The sequence below is a fragment of the Rhinolophus ferrumequinum genome, chromosome 20 (genome assembly GCF_004115265.2).
Source record: "Rhinolophus ferrumequinum isolate MPI-CBG mRhiFer1 chromosome 20, mRhiFer1_v1.p, whole genome shotgun sequence".
Taxonomy (NCBI): domain Eukaryota; kingdom Metazoa; phylum Chordata; class Mammalia; order Chiroptera; family Rhinolophidae; genus Rhinolophus; species Rhinolophus ferrumequinum.
Window position 1 is genome coordinate 26,090,434 of NC_046303.1, and position 22,768 is coordinate 26,113,201.

General features: G+C 35.2%; 1 protein-coding gene across 1 annotated transcript in view; it reads left to right on the forward strand.

Moving 5' to 3' along the window:
- Window positions 1–22,768, forward strand: part of THSD7A (thrombospondin type 1 domain containing 7A) — a 626,307-nt gene that overhangs the window by 259,604 nt on the left and 343,935 nt on the right. Inside the window, exon 3 of the mRNA XM_033088067.1 lies at window positions 16,114–16,630. Within this exon, the coding sequence (XP_032943958.1) occupies window positions 16,450–16,630 (181 nt within the window). The 5' untranslated portion in view covers window positions 16,114–16,449. The remainder of the gene's footprint in view (window positions 1–16,113; window positions 16,631–22,768) is intronic.

Sequence of the window (22,768 nt, forward strand, 5' to 3'; positions counted from 1 at the left end):
GGGGATCTTTGTGGAGTTATAGTTGTCCAACTTGTAACATTAAGGTGAGAGACTGGAGGTCTTCTCACACTGCCATGATGCTTATGTCACACCCATTTTTTTTTTAAATACATGTCCTGTATATTTCTTATTAATTCCTAAGTTCTTTTAGCTTATCTCATTTATAAATTGTAAACGGGAATCCCTTTAATCACGATTTCTATGTTATGTGTACTGATTATTCTTATTTTTCAGAAATTAATGATAATTTTATAAATCATTTAATTTTCTGAATTCTCTTATTCACTTTAAAGATTTTTCTATTGATATATTTGTTTTTCTCAGATATAATTTTTAGTTACTGATAATTTTCCCTTGTTCTCTTAGTTGTCCATTTTACTTATTTTGGCTAATTATATTTTCTTTTATTATTAGAATAATATGAAACTTTTTTGGTATTACTGGAATTTCTATCGTGTTCACTAATTTAGTGAGGGTATATTTAAATGTTTTTATAAAGTACATAATTGCCTTGTGGTAGAAGTTGTGCGTCTTTCAACATTATGAAAATATCAGTCTATTCTTTTTTTCATTAAAAAAAACTTATCCAATTTCATTTTGGTGTATTATGATCACAAAATGTCTCTTTATCCCTATTAATATGGGGAAATATATAATATAAATCCTAATTTTCACCCATCCTTGCATTCTGGTCATGACTCTAAATATATTATGATGATATTCTGTTGCTCTACCAAGTAAAAGTTTGCCCATATATTATTTCAAAATGTGATATCAATATTTCTTAGTGAAATTAGCCTGCAAGTTTTTTGTCATATCTTAATTATTATTGTTATATCTTTGTATTATGTTGGCTTTGATGTAACAAGAAGAAGAATGCAATTCCAGATTACAGGCTAATTTTATATATGTTAATTACATTAAATTTTAAATGAATTTGGGGAAGATAACAAAATAATATACATTGTCTCAAGATAAAGATAGCTTTGTGCTACCCCATCTCCCTCTTCCACCCAGCTCACTTTAGGCTGTTTTTCTCAGTTGGTATGTCTTGTCTTTCTTGTTTTATCTGAAATAAAATTTATTTTTATGAGGCAAGCGGAAGGGGCGAGAGGGGTATGATTCATATAGTTATATATTGGTTTATTTACTTTCAAATGGTAAAAATATAGGATACCCCTACTAGTACCTAAATAGTAAATGAGCTTGGTGATATTTATTACTTTAGAGAGGATAAAATAATTTCTTACTATATTTTATATTTTCATTGGTACTCAGCCAGATCAATCTTCTCTTACCACATATGAAAAACCACAATCCCTTTTTTATTGTCACTTAAGTGCTTCTGAGCAGCAGTCATCAACCTTTATATGAAACCTTAATAGTTTGTCACTGGTATCACCCATGCTAAATTAATGATCAAACTATTTCAACATCATGATATTCTTAGTGAATTGCCATTTATATTCTCTTATTATAGTTTTCCAATTATATTCTCTTAATAGAGTTTGACTTTGAACTTTTGAAATGAAAGGGTTGCTAAGGCAACTAAACTTGATTTGCAAGAAAAATGAACTTTTACTGTAATGGGAAAGAATTTCAATGAACACTATCTATTTTTTAAACCTCTTTTAAATTCACATTTATTAAAAGAAATAAATATGGCTTTGAACCTAATCTAACTAATACAAGGCAGAAATGGAATTTAGTAAGGGAGAAAACAATGTTAAAGTTACATGCTTGCCAAACAAAAAGTATTTTACTTGAAATCTGTTACTAAAACAGCATTTTACTTGAAATTGGTGTCTCTAAAACTATATGAAATGTGAGTATTTTAAATATTCCAAGATATAACACCTTGACCCTAATCAAAGTCATTTACAGAAAAAATTAATTTGGAAACTTCTATGGATGCTTGTTGGTGTAAAGAACACACATTATTAGATGAAATAGTCTATATAAAAAATTGAATCAAAATATGTCCTTTGGCAAGCTATTTAAAATACTCTGAATTTTATACTCTTTTACTCAAGTTTGTTTTTATTAAACTTTCTTTTTTACTGTTTCAATAATTAAATAATCTTCATGACTTTCATTGCTTTTGCTATCTGGGCTGGTATTTACATTAACAATGTGTAGCTATATTATGAACATTTATACAACCAGGTCAACTTGCATTTCAAAATTGTGCTCAGAGTTACAATTCTGAAGCTATAACTCACTTTCCAAAAAATACTACACTTTTTGGTGCTTAATAGTTTCAAAGTGAGGAAAAGAGGATAATTTCTTAGATTTTTAAAAGCGTTCCTCCTATCTCAATCAAATAAATAGCAGAAATTTTTTAACATTCAAGATTGAAAATATATAGAATGGAACTTAATTTGATCATGGTTTCATAGTCTGTCTGCCAGTGATTCCGTAGATATAAATACAGGCTATAAAGTTTAGAACTTTTACAGCTTGTGTTTACCTAATTATTCCAGAAACAATGTACAGGATGAATTTGTTTGTAGCAAGGTCAGATTAATCGAAGGAGTCTTGCATGGAATTAGACTTGTCAAAACACTAGTATCTGGTACTATGAGAAGCTAGATGGCTCTGCACAATGCAGCAACAGCTTAAGTTTCCTGCATCCATAAAGGCATATGAAAGTAAGGTTTAATTTCAGAGCAGTATGCACTCATGACCTTTTTACTGTACAGTGAACTCCGATTAATGCTTCCACTCCAGGTGCTGCAATAATCATTAACTCATCAATAATTGTAACTAAACTATAAACAATTGAATGAACCTTTTAGTGCAGATTTTACTTGTTTAAAGAGGATTAGCCCCTTAATTATAAGAAATTATTCTCATCTCTCTGTTATTGCTATTACTAAATGATTTCTTTTTAGTACAAATTGATTTGTGGTATTTAATTACCATATTCATATTAACTTGCTAAAAAAAAAGTGTAGAAAATTCTACTACTCTGGCTTCTTGAAATGTTCCTCTATTGGATTAATGGAAGATCTTCAAAATTTCGGGTGGATTGGGCAGGAAGAATAGCCCACTACCATTCTGATAGCTGAAGGCAACAATTAAATTTTTACTTTTCTTAAAGTATGACTAGAAACAATTAGAAACAAATAATATTTGATGAAATATCTATATAAAAATATTTTAATGAAAAGTGACAAATCAAATGAACCAATTTCAAAAGCAACATCCTTTATGATATCTGGGTCACTGTAGTTATTAGGGAATTAAGATTACAAAAATGTTAATTAAACTCAAAGTAACCACTATACTGGAAGGCCCAAGATAACTTGGACATTCTGCAGTTATCTTTGTTGAAACACAGACTTGGTGTTTTGAAAAGAAATCATTTGTTCTGCCTTAGTGATGCTAATTATTCTCAGCGTGCAACCACTGTTTCAAATTGCAAAACGCACACCAGCCTTTGCTGTATGTTGCAGGAATTAAAACCCAATCAAATGAGATAATAAAGTGCATACAAAGAACATGATATCACTTTTGCAATGCAATAAAAGTGAAAGCCATTTAAAGAAATGTTGCAAAATCATAATTTAGAGAGGAAAAACAAGCTGTAAAGCAAATGCTTATGATTTGATTTTAATTACTTATTGCTTAGAGGTAAGCATTAGGTTTATTTATCGTGTGGTTAAGACTCCTCTTTTAAAAGACTGAAGAATATAAAAAATATAGTGGCTAACAGTCCAATATAAAGAGACATAATGCGGGAGCTTTTTTAATTTCATGCAAAACAAGGAAATGTACATATTATGTCATGGGTAAACTTAAACACTTGCAGGAGCTTCGTGAGAATATAGTAAGAAAATACTTTTAAAAATAGACTTGTATTTGTGCTCCTTTGTACTTGTATCATCTGAAAGAATGAAACACATCAGTGCTTCTGTTCATTAAAAAAATACCATCTGTGCTGATGGCAACAACACATTACCCGTTAAAAAATGTCTACTTATTCTAGGTCTTTCTTCTTCTGTCAAACCTATTTTTTTTGTAAGAATACATAAACTATTAACCCTATCTGTGTATAATGAGCTAATGAAATATGATCAGGCCTGGTCTGTGTTCAGTTTAACTCAAGAAAAATCTTTGTAATTTAAATCCATCGTGTTTTTTTCTTCTTTTTTTATCAAAGTTTATTGGGGTGACAATGGTTAGTAAAGTTACACAGATTTCAGGTGTACAGTTCCGTAATACATCATCTATATATCACCCAGCATCAGTTCTCTTCGCATCACCATGTATTTGATCCCTTTTCAAAAAATTTTTGCTTTGGTGTTTGTTTACTTCACATAAACCACTGTCAGTGATGTTTCCTGCCCCCACCAACACTACCTTTCAAGTCACGTGGGATGAAATTAAGATGGATTATAGGTTTTGTCCCTTACTTTATGGGCGAAACCAGAGCAAGCTTCCCTTTCAGCTGCCAAGAAAGTGCAGTCATCTCAGCAGCTCAGAATGTGAAAACAGCAGGATTCAAAGATCAGCAGTGACAACACAGCAAGCATGAAGTCTCTGCTCATTACACACTGTAGGGAAAGCCTGTGGGAGCCGTTCGTTTATCCTGGAGAGTATTGATTGAGGATAATGCCCACTGTTAGGTATTTACATACCAATACAATATACTGAGTACTAATGTATTAATGAGCTTTTCTCTTCATTCTGTGTTCTTTCTCCATATTACATTTTATCTCTGTTTATGTAATGCCTGTTATATATATTATGTTGTTCTAAAGTTGAGGACCCTGGCGGTTTGACTAGCATGTACAGTTCCAAGCTCAGTGCCTTGCATATGTGAAAGCTCAGTGAGTAATGCATGATGTATAAGTCACTGTATCTCCAGAGTTTGACACAGTGCTTGGCATATAGTAGGCACTCCATAAGTGTTTTCCCATTGGTTGAATGAATGGGTAAATTTTTATTAGTGGTTTGATTTGCGGGATAAAGTGGAGATTCCGTAAGAACTGTGATAAAATAAGTGGGTATTATAAACTTTTGCATAACCACATCTGGGTCCCAATGGGAAGGGCCTTGATCTAGATCTTTGGCTTGCAGGGTTTTTTTGATGGTGTTGCTCTTAAGTCACTATTGTATTCCTATTTTTTAATTTGGACTAAAAATGTAACCATTTCAGAATATTCAAATAGCTATAGAATGAGGTTTCTGTCACTTTTCATTGAGAGACACGTGTGTTTATAAGGGTATCTTGTCCACACTCACAATTTGGTAAGTGAAACATATTGTGGATTAAATAGTCCTGCTGGCTCATATAGTTTTGAAGAATTGCTTTTATTCACATCTCTGCTTAGCTGCTTAAGTTGATCTCTTTTCAGTTGAGTAAAACAAAGTTTGGATGGTGAGCTAGTGTCCAACCAAAACTTGGCGGCTCTTAACCCATTATGCAATTTAGAAAAGACAAAATGTTATCATCATCTGGGATCTACTGCAACATTTTCTGTGCCACCGATTAGCAAGTGCAAGTAAACTTAATTTCTTTGTAAATTGCAAAAGAATGCAATTGTCGTACGCCGAGACAGGTTAGCATCTGCATCTCAAGGGAAAAAATTTTGAAAGTAACAGATCTGCCAGTAGCAATTAATTAGAAAGCTGTACATTCTGGTTTCAGTTACAGACGTATACTACGGTGTTTCCCCCAAAATAAGACCTAGCCGAACCATCAGCTCTAATGCATCTTTTGGAGCAAAAATTAATATAAGACCTGGTATTTTATATTGTATTACATTACATTGCATTATATTACATTACATTATATTATATTATACTGGTCTTATAGTAAAATAAGACCGGGTCTTACATTAATTTTTGCTCCAAAAGACGCATTAGAGCTGATGGTCCGGCTAGGTCTTATTTTTGGGGAAACACTGTAGCAGCTTGTGAAAATTGGTAGTGATGTCTGTGCTCACCACAGGGTAGTACAATGGATGGAACTAATTTACTGACATTTGCTTTTTTCTTCTGTGTCATATCTTCATCTTACACTGAGTTCGATTTTCATTGCCAAATGGTGAATTCAGCTTAACTATAGATTTTTTTCTATTGCATTATTATGCATAGAGTATAAGATGTAAGCATATCTTACTCTACAAGAACGAGTGCATCTTACGGTTGTGAGTGCCAAGATATGTTGAACAGCTGGTCTCTTTTCACCAACTACTATGCAGAAATATAAAGAAAGGCCACTCTCTTAGCAAAGAAAGATCTGTCAACTCAGAATAATCAGTAGCAAGACTGTCAAACATATCTGTCAGTTTTTTTCTAAAACAAACATAACATATATAATAAATTTTATCTCATGGGCAAGCTTTAAGTTTTTAGTTCATTTATGGGTAATCATGTATGCCAGGATTCATTCTTTCTTAGGAAATTATTATTTTGAATTAATTCTGCATACCTGGTCTTGGAACATTTGGGCAGTTATTTCCCTTCCTAATTACTAAATTTAAAAAAATAATAAATTTTAGGCACGTGAATTATTTAAATTATTTCCCTCTTTTCACAAGTACTTGTCATGCATCTATTGTGGACCTTGTACTATAAATAAATTCAAATTAGACAAGCACTTCTGTTTATTATATTTTTTCAGTGTTTCAGTTTTTTATAGGGTTTCTCTATAGAATCACTGATTTTCAGAAAGCTGTCTCTAATTTGGGAAACAAAATGTATAGGGAATCATGGTATCCTTCTACTTTCAAACTCTTCACTAACAATATGGAAAAGCTGTAAACCTCTCTATTATTTTTTTTCTTTTGCCACGTAATAGTATCTTCCCAACTTGTTTCATGCAATGTGAAAGGTTTAACTGACATTTAACATGTGAAAGTAATGAACATCAAATTAAGTGTTAGTTTTGTTTTATAGCTGATTAGAAAAATATAAAATAAAAAGAAAAATAGAAAATATAATTGACTACCAATAAAACATGATGGGTTAAACATAAGTGCTCTCTTTTTCATCCTCAAACTCCACTAAAACACCATCCGCAGAATTTAAAATGTATAAATATATAATGCCAAATAGAACAGGAGAGGACAGTAGAGCAGGTACTTAAATAACATTGTTTTATTCAGCATCGTTTCATTATAACATTAAAGTGATACCATAGGAATTTTTGTTTATAGGTATCAATTTGCGTATGGTAAAATTGGTTTTATTGTATGTCATTTAGCTTAAAATTCAGAACCTATTGATGATGTTAAGTGAAGACTTACTAGAGTACAAAATGAGTGGTGTCAAAAAATTTAGGAAAAAATTAAAATAGGAGAAAACTTCTTAAATAATAGAGAAAGTTGAGATTCTACATGTATCAAAGAGTAAAGCAAAAAATAATTTATCAGGAAGGGTCAGAAATAAGAGGTATCTCATACTCTGAAGGTGGAGTAAAGAAGGGCTGTCATGTTCTACAACTCAGTGTGAGTCATTCACATTATAGTTTACGTGAATGACAACTGAGAGGTTAGGAATTGAGGTCTGAAAACCTGCTGTACACACCTGCCCACATATAAAGGGGTGATGCAACGTAAGAAACCATTATCTATTCACCTCTCTTATCAAAGACACATGTTTTGTGCTTTTTGTGTGTTTTTTATTTGTTTGTTTTTCTCTCCTGTTCTATTTGGCTTTATATATTTACACATTTTAAACTTTGTGGTTGATGTTTTAGTAGGGTTTAGGAATGAAGCAGAGAGAACTCTTATGTTCACCCATCATGTTACCCATCGGAAGTAATCACTTCCGTCCTGTTTTTGTTGTGAATCTGATTTCTTATTTGATCAGAGTTGAACCCTAAGAATGGTATACCATTGCCAACTTAATAGAAAATAGACTTTAATTTTACATTTCAATAATTATTAACCCACTATTGCCTATGTAAGTGCCCAATAATTTGACCTGAAAACACATAGGGGGTTATAACATTTAGGTAAGCAAAGAAAAATCACAAATCTTTTCAGTGACAGAGGTGCCTGAATGTAGGAATTCATAGCAGAGATATTGCTATGTATTTATTAAATCCATTCCATTTTCTTAATATTGGGAATACAGAGAGACAAATTTTCCATCTGTCCTTACAATTCGATTGTGGCAATATGGTATCATGTTGCACAGAGGTATGTAGACATAGTGTAAACAACTAGAACTCTAGAACTCTTTTGCCCTCTCGTTTTCTTCAAAAGCAACCATGTAAGCCACATGTTAAGGTAGTGAATCAAAGATGGAAATAACATAAGTCCCTAGAAAATAACACAGTTTCATCAGTATACATTAGATCAATAAAAATTAATCTCATCTTCTGAATAGAGAGGAAAAAAAATATAAAATGAGGAACGCCTCAAAGACCTGTGAGCCAACATCAAGCATGCCAACATATAGGCAGGAGGAGTCCCGGGGGAGGCGGAAAGGGAGCAGAGAAAAATGTATTTGAAGAAACAGTGCTCAAAAACTTCCCCAATTTGATGAGAAACATTAAATACCTAAGAACCTCAACAAACTCCAAGTAAAATAAGAGTGCTATGTCAAAGCCAATAAGAAAATGTTAGAAAGCATTATGAAAAAAGCCCCCAAAAACAGCTCCTCAAGTACAAGTTCCATGAAAAGACCAACAGTTAACTTATCACCAGGAACAGTTGTTCAGAGACGACATTGGAATGTCATATTCAAAGAGTTAAAGAAAACAAATGTGTAAACCAAGAAATCTTTGTCCAACACAACCATCTTTCAAAAATGATGAAAAACAGACATTGCGAGATAAAATCTGAGAGGATTAATTACTGGCAGACCTGCCCTACAAAAAATACTAATGGAAGTCCATCAGTCTGAAAGAAAATGAGACAGTAACTCCAACCCACATGGAGAAATGAAAGATGTCAGAAGTGGTAAATATGTGAAAGAGTCTATAAAAATACTATTTTCTCCTAACCTATCTAACATATTTTTTTTTTTATATAGCAGTAGTTATAAGGCTGTTCTCTTGGGTTCATAAAGTATAAATCATATAGGAGAGGGGAGAAAAAGGATACATATGGGAAAAAGTTCTGTGTTTTATGAGAATTAAGTAAATATTCTGAACAAGAATATGAAAAGCTGAGATAGATATTATTATAGAGACCTTAGAGTAATCACTAAAAAATAACTCAAAAAAGTATTTTAAAAAATCCAGAGGCGTTTAAATGGTTTGTTAAAAAATATAAGTTATTAAGGGGGCAGAGAGGAATGAAAAAAAGATATAAAGTGTGCAAAAATGTTCACAGCAGAATTATTTATGATAGCCAAAAAAATGGAAACAACGCAAATATCCATCAACTGATTAAAAGATTAAAAAATGTAGTATATGCATACAACAAAATAGTATTCAATGATAAAAAAACAAGTACGTATTGATTCATGATACACTATGAATGAACCTTGAAAACTTATTCTGAGTGAAAGAAGTCATTCACAAAAGGCTACATATTGTATGATTTCATTTACATAAAATGTTCAGAATATGTCAATCCATAGTGACAGAAAGTGAGTGAGTGGTTGCCAGAGTGTGGGGGAGGGGGAGAATGGGAGTAACTGCTAATGGGTTTGGGATTTCTTTTTGGCTTACTGAAAATGTTCTAAAATTACATGATGGTGATAGTTGTACAACTATGAATAAACCAGTAAATTATATACTTTAAATGGGTGCCTTTTATGGTATGTGAACTATGTCTCACTAAAGCTGTTAATAAAAAAAAGATGTAAGACAAAGAATAAATAGCAAAATGATATGTAAATATAACCACATAAATAATCACATCAAATGCAAATAATCTAAAAATCCCAATCTAAAGGCAAAGATTATTGGACTAGATAAACATCAAACTCAACGATATGCCATCTGCAAGAGATTGAAACACACGAGTTGATTGAAAGTTAAAGGGTGGAAAAAATACATGGCATGCAAACAGCACCTATAAGAAAGCTGGCATAGCCGTATTATATTATGAGAAAAAATAGACTTCATAGTAAGGAAAAATCAGTAGAGACAATGAAGGACATAGCCTAAGGATAAAAGAGTCAACACATGGGAAAATATATCATTGTGTTTGTGCACACTTAACAATGGAGCTCTCAAATACAAGACATTAAAACTGATAGACCTAAAAGGAAAAAAATAGACTATTCAACAATAATATCTGGAGCTTTCAATAATCCCCTCTCAATAATTGATAAAACAACTAGACAGAAAATCAGCCAGTGTATAAAAGATTTGAACAACACTATCAACTGACTTGAACTTTATAAACACTTGACCCAATGAAGGGCACATTTATTTTTAGTGCCCATGAAACTCTCTTCCCAATAGAGCATAAGCTGGATCACAAAACAAGGCTCATTAAATGTAATACTCTCCACATCTATTACCCTTGTGCTGGAAGTTTTAGCCAGTGTAACAGGCAAGACAATAAATATAATCATAATTGTAATCATCATAAAGGTTTGCAGATTGAAAAGGAATGTTTAAAAAGTCTTTGTAGATGGCAATTTTATATACTGAAAAATCTGAAATTCAGAAAATGTCTAATAGAACGAATAGATGATGAGTTAAGCGAGATTACAGGGTACAAAATCGATACGTAAAAGTCAACTTGATACCTGTATCTTAGCAATACATAATCCAAAATCAAATTCAGAAAACAATTCTATTCACAAGTACATCAAAAACAATAAAACACTTAGGTATAAATTTAACAAAATAAGTGCAATCTGTGAACTGAAAATTATAAAATATTCATGAAAATAATTTATGAGTATCTAAATAAATGGAGAGATATTCCACGTTCATGAATTGGAAGGCTCAGTACTGGTAAGATGCAAGTCACTTCAAATCGATCTGTAGATTCATTGTAATCTCTATCTAAATCTCAGCAGGCAATTTGTAGAAACAAATTTGTAGAAGTTAATCCTAAAATAGATAAGCAAATTCACAGGACCTGGACTAGCCATACCATTTTGAGAAAGAAAAAAGTTGGAGGGCTTACATTATTGGACTTCAAAACTTAGTAGAAGCTACAGTAATCGACATAGTGTGACATGAGCATAAATAGGCATATGTATCAGTCGAACAGAAATAAGCCATTACATTTATGGTCACTTGATTTTTAATTAAAAAAAAGTGCTGAGATAATTCAAAGAAAACAATCATGGTCTTTTAAAGGGCACTGAAGCAATTGGATATCTATGCGAAAAATAATGAATGTAGAACTTTATACCTTGTACAAACCTATCAGAGACTTAAAACTGTGTGACCACCTCTCCTACTGGTGACATGCAAAGAGCTACCATGAGACTTAATGATTCTGGTGTCCCTCTCACCAACACATTCCTGATGGCTTTGGTGATTGGTGTGCTTTCTGTATGTCCCCTTGGAGGAGCATAATCCTTTCTTGGGTCTTTTTTTCCCTTACATAATGTATCTACTTCAGCATGTCCTTTCGTTCCCTGTCTCCTTGGTAATTTAGGAATTTCAGTTTCCATCAGTGTTTCTCCAGATTTCTAGGAACCACCAGTGCACACCATCCCTTTCAGTACTTGGCACGATGCTAAATTCCATATCCTGGAGTGTTCCCCCAAGTTAATAAACTCTTTCTTTTCCTGTCTAGGTCCTGGCACCTAGTCAAGCCTCTCAAATCTAGCCCTATGAATACTCTACTGGCTCCTACTAGTACATCCTTGCTAAGTCTTGAAGCTCCTTTGGTGTGTAGTTGTTTTTATTCTCTTAACAGGCCTAGCATATTCCGGGCTGACTTAATGTTGCAACGTCGGCCTAGTTATCAGCTTGGAAACTGGGAGAGGTGGTGGGGCAGGCCTGGCAGGGAACAAGGTATGCCCACTGTTAATAGGGGGTAGGTGGGGTGCCCTTGAAGCCTTTGAAAGCTTAGAAGAGTCTGGGGAGCTAAAGACTTTGGGCCATCCATCCACACAAACTTGTCCTACACATTAGCTTCTAGGTTTTCCAAACCAGAACCCTGATCTTAGCGTAATAATCCTGCCTCGGTTGATCATCCAATCATCTTTGCAGTTGTCAACTCAAGTTTTCAGTGTGATCTTTAGCTTTTTATTACTCCGCCACTGCTTGAGACAAGGGCCTCTTTTTAAGGACTCCTGGCCTTCATATTTAGTTTTCAGTTGTTTGTTAAAGGCCTGTCCCTTCTTATAATCCACTTGTAGGACACTGCTAACTAGTGATAACTACTCAGTTGTGTTACACTTGTATACACGTATCTCTGTACTTGTCAAATGTCTAAAGCATTGCTTCTGCCAGGGTGTTCTCCTCTATAGAAACAGTCTCCCAAGTCACCGCTGGTGAAATTTTTTTAACAGGGTATTATTACTTTGTATCAGGGACTGTTCATGCCTCACATCTCACCTAGGATGGGATCCTTATCATAAGATTTATAGTGAGTGATTCCCCAAACCCTACAAGTATCTAAACCAAAATATTGTACATTTTCACCTGATATTAAATACAAGGGGTCCACCTATTTGGAGTAGATCCTTATTGTTTCCACACAAGTTTAGTTTTGACTAAAATGGAGAAACCATGGGATTAATTTTCTTTCTGTACAAGTATTTGAAGCTTAAAATCTGTCCTCTTGTCGTTATTCATACCTACAAACCAGGAAACTAATCAACCCACAAACAAAACACAGTTATAAAGAAAAGAATTAAAAGGAAAATAGAAGGTGAATGTTAGAATTGGAAAAGAAAATTTGAGGCTATTTATTACAAAAGATAAAATGTGAACTGTTTTATCTTTTAATAATTTGGTGGGTGTGGCAAGAATTGGGGAATAGAAAGAAGCCCAAAAGAAATTTTGTCTACCCCAAATCTTGATCAAGTATGACACCTAGAGGCTGCACAACACAGAATTCCTTTGGGTGTTTTTTTGTTTACTTGTTTGTTTGTTTTTAATAAGGCAAATCCATTTTTGTAGAGAAAATTATTTGGAATTTTTATTTCACAATGGATGTTCTTTGACACTTCTGTATGTAACACTCTATCAGTGATTCACTCTATATTTCTTTATTTACTTATTGTTTTTATTTATAAAAAAACTGATGATATTAAAACTTGTTTCCCTTTCTGCCAAGTAATTCCATTTTTGATGATTGATTTTAAATGTTGGTAGTAATCATTGAAAGTCATTGTCCATATGTCTTATAGGTTATGAAGTATGCTTATATGCTTGTTTTCTAATAAAGGAGAACACGTGTGTAGATACATACACACTCTCACTCTGGAGTTTGGCAATGATAGCAAAAATAATAAAGATAGATGAAAGTACACCACAGGAGAAGTGATAGGTTCAGAATTGTCTCATTTCTAAACATTAAAAACTACGCTTTGCATTTTTCATCCATTGGTTTGGAAAACTTTTATAGCTCTGGCTCATTAATACTTGAACAGCTCTTCATGAAAAATGATGAACGATTTACTTCATGGCAGGCTGTACAGATGGTCAATTTAATCTGCATCCTTGAGACTTCTCATGACTACATTGTGACATCATGTCATTAAACATTTGTGTGCTATTTATATCATATTCTAGAAAACAAAGAATGCCATGTCTTTCTAGCTCTTGCTGTCTATCAGTTTTATTGATAGCATTTATCCAACAGGACACTATAGCTTTCACAAAGGAACATTTATCTGAATATATATATCACTTCTGTCTCCTCAGAGACCCATGCATTTTTGTCCTCAAGTGCAATAATGACATTGTTATAGAACAGATATGTGGCAGTCGTGGAGACAAATGTTTATATGACCATAGTTTCTGTAACCTTGTCCAGATATGTCTTTGCTACTGACTGATTGAGCATGTGTATGTGTTTATGTGTGGTCCTTAAGCCTTGTATCAATTGAAATTGAAAGAAAAAAGCCAATTGTAGGCTATTTTCAAACACTGCTGCAGACCATTCTATCCTAGTTGTGTATTTTAAATGGCAGCAAATTTTGACTTAGTAGTGATCCCTGGCTCTTATGTATAATGCTTGAAGTTGTAGCTACAATGTTTAAACTTTTCCCCAGTTGATTATTGTACAACCATGGATAAATATAAAGATTAGAATCTTAAACTTTCTTTTGACATTAAGCTATTAAGTATCGCATATAATGGTTTTTTGAAGGGCTAAGTAATTACCCCACACATTAAATTATACTAACTTGACTCCTTAGATTCTCTATCTTCTGTGATATAATAAGTTTCTATTTACTGGATTGATTTGGGACTTCCCAAGAATGCTTACAATGGGCTGATATTAATAGGGTGCTTCTAGTTGAAATCCTCCCTGTGCCAGAGTTAGAGGATTTCAGGGTTTAGGGCCCTCACAGCAAACAGGGAGGGAAAACACTGCCATTGTAGAGTGGGATTGCAGAGTTTTCCCTAAGAAAACAACCAAGCAGGTCCTATTTGCTTCTTTGATGTAACTGTGGAAACAAATTTCTTCTTTGGGGAGCCATACATTAGTTAAAATCAGGCTCATTTGTATCCCTTATCAACCTATAATCTTTTGATTGTTGCCTGTTTTTCACCAGTGAAGAAATAGTAATCCACACTAGTTTATGTCTCCTAATCACGGACTCACAGAGCTAGGGCTCTGTGAGTTTTTAATTCTCATAGAGGCCTAACAGAGTGGAAAGTAAACAAAGACTGAATTTGCAACCTTCAACGTTGCTAATTTCCTCTGATGTCAGAATACTTAAACAGGCAGGACCTGGGAATTATTTGATCAAACCTGCTTTTAATCTAATGCATGCAGAAGGGCTGTGTCTGGAATGATCTGCAAAACGACAGGCGGCGTCCCAAGAGAGCTTTAGGGAAGGTTTCCTTTTTCAGAAACACTAGCTAGCTTCCTCATTTTAAACTCTTGGATTGGCTCTGTTGATGCAGTAAATTCACAAAGAGTAGTTTTCCTGCTTTTCAAATTTTATTTTATTTGGCCAAATATTGCTGACCGGATGTGAATAGTTTTCTTTGGCTTTCTGTTTGCCATATTGTTAATTGGCTAAATGCCTTGATATTATTTTAGCTTTACTAGGAAATGAATTAATAAAAGGTCATTATTGGGGGAAAGAAAAAAGAGAGAAAGGGCAAAGCATTATCTGACTTCACACGCATTCCTCTATTACTACTGGCTTAAGAAAGTGAAAACACAAAGAACAAAAGACCCAAACCCATGAGGTTCTTTGATTATGAAAGGCGTTTTTCTACAGTAAGAGTTCAGAGAAATCAGTGCCAGGGATTTTTAAGTAAAATACTTATTAATTTGGAGATAGTCAAGTAACGGAAACTCAGTTTTTCCTTTAATTTCACTCACAAGTATGTGACTACTTAAAGGTGGCATATTTTTGACAGAGTAGTAGATAAAAGGGTAGCACTTTTTATTTACTCTGTATCTGAAATATAAGTTTTTGATTAGTTTTTGTAAAATTTTATCCATTTAACTAGGTAGTATGGTGAATATTTATTAAATACGAATTCTGTTTCAAAGGCTATTAAAAGACAATAAACTTTGATTTAACGCAGTAGATCAATATTAATCATATTTTGCTTGAGAATAGATTAGTTTTAAAAAAACATTTGAAAAAGTATTTAAGTGCATTTCGGCAGCAAGTAAACCTCTCTGTTGTTTTACTATGTTTTATCCATCTGATCATGAATACTGCTCCCCACATAAACTAATTCAGAAGACATCGCTTAGAATAAATTATAAACACGGATGCTTAGTGTAAATATACACTGAGAATAACATGCCACTAGATCTAGCATTTGACTCCTTGGGTGACGATGAATTTCAATGCCTGCTATTTGTCATGCTGAAGCTTGTCGGGTGATGCTTCTTTTTATTGGTGTATCCTTCCAAACACATTTCATCACACCATGTGCACGGGAGTTCTTTGGGCGGGTATGTTGCATCTGGGTGTCCCCTCTCTCCGTCGTTCATTTGCTTTCTCGCCCTTGCGCCCTCGCCTCCCCTTGCTACCTCCAGCCTCCTCTCCCTTGTTTGGGCTCACGCCCCTCTCCTCTCTCTCCAGCTGGCGGCGGGGGCTGCGCTGCCTCCTGGACCTCGAGTACCCGCTCAGTCAGCTGGGGCCCCCTGTGGACGGCTGCCTCCCTCGCCACTAGGACTTGCCACTCTGCGCGGTATGGCAGCTTCAGCAGCATCCCCACCAGTGGCGGTGGCAGCGGCAGCCACGGCCGCCACGGAAGCTATTGTTCCCTGGTGTTAAAGGAGCTTTCCCTCCTTTTCATCTGAAACGAACAATAGCAGGGAAGAGCTTTGCTTTCTGTACTCCTTGGGAAGACGGTCCGAGGGCGAAGAAAGATCCAACCTCGTTCCGGAGCTGGACCCTGGAGCGCCTGCAGACGGCATGGGGCTGCAAGCGAGGCGCTCGGCGTTGTGGAGCCCAGGAGCGGAGGGCCCGCGCCGGGGCGTCGTGCAGCTGCTCCCGCTGCTGCTGCTGCTGCTGCTGCAGCTGCTCCGCCCGGGCTTCAGCGGGGCTGCCGCTCCGGGCGCAGCGGAGGCGCCCACCCTCTATCTGTGGAAGACTGGTAAGTGGGACGGAGTTCCCCCGATTCCTACTTCATATCTGGGTCCACATTATGAAACTGCCGGGCTTCAGGAGAGACCCCTAGGCTTCTTGATGCCCCGGTGTGCTGGGATCCTAAGGTTAAAAGTGTGATTCCAGGAAAGCAAATTAGGTCATGTCCGATGCTATTTGGAAAGCAAAACCTAACAACTAAGCGGCATTCGTGAGTCACCGGAATGACATTTCTCTCGCAGCTCACCAGTTAATGAGGACAACCGACGCTGCACTTTCAGGATGAAGTGCAGTGTTTTTAACCTCTGGAGTCTCACCGTACTCCGAGTTTCTTACATATATGTCTAGCAAAGAACAAGCAAACTGTTTAGCCCCGGTCTTTTCTTCTGTCTTGAGGCAAACTCTTTGCTCATTGCCGTGGTACAGATGGCTATAGAGTTAGATGTGTTGACTATAGCTTTGCGATATGTGGGACACGTGGAAACAAGCCAAACAAGAACAGTTCTGACAGTCAAAGGCAAATGGGGCCCCCGGTGAGCTCACTGAGACCAGGTAAAGCTCAATTCTCAACTAGTGAGTTGCGGGATGTTTCAAGTGCTCAGTTGTGAGGATGTTCAGCTTTAAACTTTTCGTGTCTTGAGAATTATTTTGCTTGTTTTCAAACAACCAGTAAAAACAACCACTAATTGTTCCTCTGAACCTCCAGACAAAAGTGCTGACTAGAGGTCCTGGTGGGCCAGCAGACAGGCAGGAAAACAATGCCAAGTGAAGAATCGCTACCCCCTCTCCAGCAAGTAGCTCCTTTCTCCTCTAAAGGACACTGAGACTTCTTCAGCAGACCTGAAACTTCACATGTTTATAGGCATAAAGTAAGAAACGTTATTGCTATTGCCTAGGGCTAGGCGTAAGTTAAGTTTCTTGGCAATGACTTAACATTAAGAGAGTTCAGTAGAAAGGAGGGAGAGTGTGTATTTGTCAAAGGATTGCAAACAAGTTACAGAGAGTGAGTCTCTCTTTCCTGGCTTCAGCTATCTGTAGCCTTCTGCGGCAGAGACAGATTAGTTGACTCTAATAGTACATTGATATCCTGAATTTTTAAAGAAATTGTAACTATGCAGCAAATTAGTGAGGAAATTGAACAGAAATTTATTTAAAGCTAAAGTACATAATTTGCCTCACAATGTTGTATGAAATACACACACACACACACACTGTTTTTTTTTAAAAAGCCATTTTGATTAGTGTTAGCCATTCTTGTTAATACTCAAGGTTTAAAGATTGGTTGATTAGTGGATGCAGATGAAATCAAATTAATTTATTTCAGTTTAAAACAAAGAGTTGAAGATTTCTAATTCAGCTAAAGCCATGGTTTTACTTTTCAAAAGCTCAGTCATAACAGCAAACACTAGCAAACTGTAATGTATCATTAAATGGTATTATTTGGATGCTTGGTAAGAGCTTCTCAGGTAAGCAAGTGCTGCACAAAATAGTACTTGCCTGTTTGAAATTTGTACTATTAAAGTAGCAAGAGCCAAGCAAGAATTCAGATAAAAGAAGAGTCTAGGTAGCATTTACTGTGCAGGATCTGAGGTACCAACATATGTTAACATCAATTTCAAGATGGGAACACAGGCCAATAAGCAGTTTAAACTGGAAAGCTCTCAGGAACTAGGATATGGAGACCTTTGTTCCAGTGCCAGTTCCAGCTCTTGCTAGCTATAGGAATGTTGGCAATTCATTTAACTTTTCACTCCTACTTTTTTCAACTGTGTATAAATGTGATACCTTCTCTGACTATTTCTAGTGTTACGAAGATCAAGTGAATGAATTATAAGGAAGTAATTTGTCAACTTCAAAGGTGCGTGCCTATTGCGAATATCAGCTAGTATGATGAGGATGATAATGACATCTCTGATATTTAAAGGGGAGGGATGCACTGTAAATGAAAGTATAGGGATGACAGAATCATAAGTGTTTCTCACTTGATGAAAATAAAGAGCAAGGAGGGAATTGAGAGAGAAAATGAGGTGAGACAGTCCAGAATGTCTACTCCAGTGGGATATGCTTGATCTTGGTACAGCAGATTGTAGGGAGTCATATAATTGGTGAGATCATTGAATTAAAGTGATGTGGTGAATGGTACCATGGATGAGAAGCTGGGACAAGGAAGTCTCAGACTGTTTATCACTAACACGCTATGGAATGTTGGCAAAGTCATCTAATGATCTGGCTATTGGTTTCTTATTTTGTAACATGCATTGATTAGAAGAGCTGACCAAAAAGAAAAGTTGATATCTAAGGGCTTTATCAGCCTGAAAGTGCTTCATAAGTTTATATACATATGCACCGTACATCGACCATGAACATACATTATGCGTATATAGATATATATATATACACACACACACATAATGTATTAACATATATATGTACATAATACATGAGGTTTATGAGATAATATATAATGTATATTTTATGAAAAGTTAATGTATATTATATGGAAGTTTATTAGGTTAACTCACAACACAGTTACTGAGGACTCACTGTGTGACTTACAGGAAGTCGCTGTTGTAGAGGATGCCTAGGATTTTGTCATTCCTGCCCTCAAGTAATTCACAATTGAATAATATTCTAAATACACAACAATTACAACACAGCATACCATACTCATAAACAAAACTGATAAATGAGGTTGTGGAGGGCTTCAAAGAAGAGTTAATGTTGATGTGGATTTTGAAGGATGAGCTAGATTTTTACTCAGGGAGGAGTAGAAGTCCATTCCAAACAGAGGTAACAGCGAAAATAAAAATGAAAGGCATGACAACATTCCCAGATCTTGGCATTACTGCAGCTCAGGTTCAAGATGTTTGGTGGGAATTAATGGATTTAATGTCAATGAGGTGAGTTGGGACCAGATTGTAAGAAAACCTTCAAACCGTGGTAAAGGTGTTAGAGTGTAACCTGTATGCAGGTGGGAGCCATTCGAAGCTTTGAGCAGAGGATTGACATAGTTTTTGCCCAGAATGGAGAGAGGTAAGAGGCTAGGAGGTCCCTCTTAAGGAGAGGGACTAAGAAGCAAAGGGAAGCATAACTAGGACCATAGAAGTTTTAGTGAAGGGAGAGTGAAGGAGGACGGGTCACGTGGCAGAAGTTTTAGCTGAGGTTTAAAGGGAGGAAACACAGTGTCTGCGAAGGAGAGGAGGAAATAATGCCATTAAGATCTTCATCATGTCTGTACACAGTTACTTGAGACAGAGGATATGAAAGAAGGAAGAGCAGATTTCTTGGCGTTGGGGAAAAAGAATATCAATTTAATTTAGATATACTGAACTTGAGGTAGCAATACTCATTCAGATAAGTAGATCTAATAGGAACCTTAATGAATTGGTGGGTAGTTTAAGAGAAAGTGTAAGACTGAAGGTGTAGGATTGGAACTCTATAAATATGTGTTATTTTAAGACATGGTGGTGGGAGGGATCATTAAAAGAAGAAAAATATTGAAAAATGGGGACAGGATACTTCGCAGAGAATACTGAGATTTAAAGGGCTAATATGGAAGAGAAGCTAGGAGAAGAGCCTGAGAAAGTGGTCAGAACAGGTCCATGAAAAATGGCAATAGGTACGAAATGGAAGACGATAAGTTATGAAGGGGATGGTGGCAAAAAGTATTAAAAAATTCTGAAAGTCTGGAAAGGGACTGTGAAATATTTCAGAAAAGATCACGTGAAAGGAGGAATTGGTAAGATAATTAATAGTGTTTTGGGAAAGAACATTTTAAGCAGAGTGATAGAAATATAAACTTGATTGAATAATAATCAAGATAGTGGAAAAGGCATAATATCGATAAAGTCGAATAACTAATTAGTGTGTAAGTCTCTCCACTACACTGTTGTTTTTGACAGAGAAAACCCAAGAATATAAGATATTGAAAATATTTATTAAAATATAGAAAAGTTAAATGTTTCAACAGTTTTGTGTCACAGTCATTAGAACGGTAACTTTCAAATTGTCTTTATGTGAATAATTAGAAAACGTATTTCATACACAGAGAGGTAAAGCACTTGTATTATTGGAGGATGAATAATTAGTGTTACCGATAAGTTTTAGTTTATCACTTTTTAATATTCTAGAATGTGGAATTGTTTCAATAATAATTATGGCTAATTATATTCACCGGGCAATTCAAAATTAAGAGTATCAGTACATTGAACAAAATGTGATTGACTTAACATGAATCAGACAGAAAGAATGGAAGACCTCCAACTTCTGTCAACTTCTTACATAGAGATGTATGTTCAAAATGGTCTTAAGAAGTAATTGAATTATTTTTTGTAATAATGTAATTATATTGAAATTCGAGAAACAGGTACACACTAGCCATTGTTAAGAGTTCAGGTGATGAGGGTGTTTTATAGGTGTGAGTTTGTCTCAAGGAAATTATTTCTCACTTAAATACTTTTGACCTAGGCTCATCCAATGCAAAATAATGCTATTAATGACAATCACTGCCTTTTACACGGTAAATTGGGCATAAAATAATCCCTTGCTTCAACATAAAATAAAAACAAGTGTTATCCATATTCTGCAAGGCATATGGAAAAATATCAATCCCAGTTTTGTTCATTAAATAGCAAAGGAAAGGGCAGTGCCATTCCAGTAGTATTAACATTAGGGTGGCATTATCTTAAGAGTGTTTTGTACTTCAGTTGTGCTTACAGTTTGCCTTAATTTGGAATGTAGAATGGAGGATAGGGATGGAGTAGAGTGGACAGACTCTGGGCATCCATGTCAGTTAATCCAGAGCAACATGGATCGGAATATATCCATGTGACCTACAAAATTATTTCATCTCCCTGAATTTTTTCCCCCATCTCCAGTATGGATAAACAATATGTATTACATAGGGGATTTCTGAAGATCAAATATAGTAGCATATGTTATGTATTATGCCAGTGAAGTGCTCGATATATATTAGAACTTCAGTAAATCGTCGTTTTATTATTGCTATTATTCTGTTACATAATACAATGACTACTTAATTTAATACAATGACTACTTAATTTTATGACCTGGTGCAAGTCTAGTAATGTGCACTAGCTTTCTCTAAAGCATTTTTTTTTTTTGTAAATGAACCAGAAATTACAAATTGATAAGTTAGAGTGCTAGATATTCCGACAAATAATAAGAGAGACAGCATTGTGGGGTGGACAGAACATGCATTGGCTTTGGCATCAGACAAACCACGGTTCAAATCATACTTCTTCCTGATGGGTCAACTTACTTAAACTCTCTGACTTTGTTTTCTTACCTTAGAATGGTGACAGAAGTTTTGAAGTGAGAGGCGTTCGTCACATTTTGACAGACAGTAAATAACATGTATCTAGCACAATACTCCTAACATAGGGCATTCAAAAAATGTTAGTTTGCTTTCCGTTCTTTATCTTTCTATCCCCTAAAAATGACATAACTTGGGGAATTTTACTGATCCAACGCATTTCTCTGTCTTATCCTACTAAGGGACACCATGGAAAACAAATAAAACAGGTCCAGATTGAGAAGTTATTTTTGTTATAGGCTTGTCTTTTTTGTTTTTATTACTTTGTCACTCACATGTAGAAAGCATGGACTAAAGATGATAAAAAATATTTTAAGCAATACATTCAGGACGAATTATTTAATTAGCATTTTTTTATACTTCATTTTGTGTTGTGTCTCGGGGGATTTCTCACGAATCTGAATTTCCACGTTCTTGCAATAGCATTATCACATATTCCTTCCAAATTAAATGCTTTCACAGTAGAATTATTTGTGGTGTAGGCATTGTTTCGTTTTACTTCATAGGTGATTATTTAAATTAACTTAAAAAATACCACAGTTTATGTCTTGTTTGCCTACCCTTCTTTTTTAGCATACATATCAGAGTTAGTGCTCAAAATTCATTAATTGGTTATTTGGATCAAAAGTCAAATGCTCAGGTGGATCTGTGAAGCTTTAATATCTCAATGACTCTGGTAACTCACGTCACTCCTTATGCAAAAGGTAAGTATGTAGCTACCTGGTTTGCAAAATGATGAAAGCCCTAATCAGGACTGAAGTTAAGAGCGCTATAGAGCAGCACATACCCAGACTTTTTTCTGTGTATTAATTT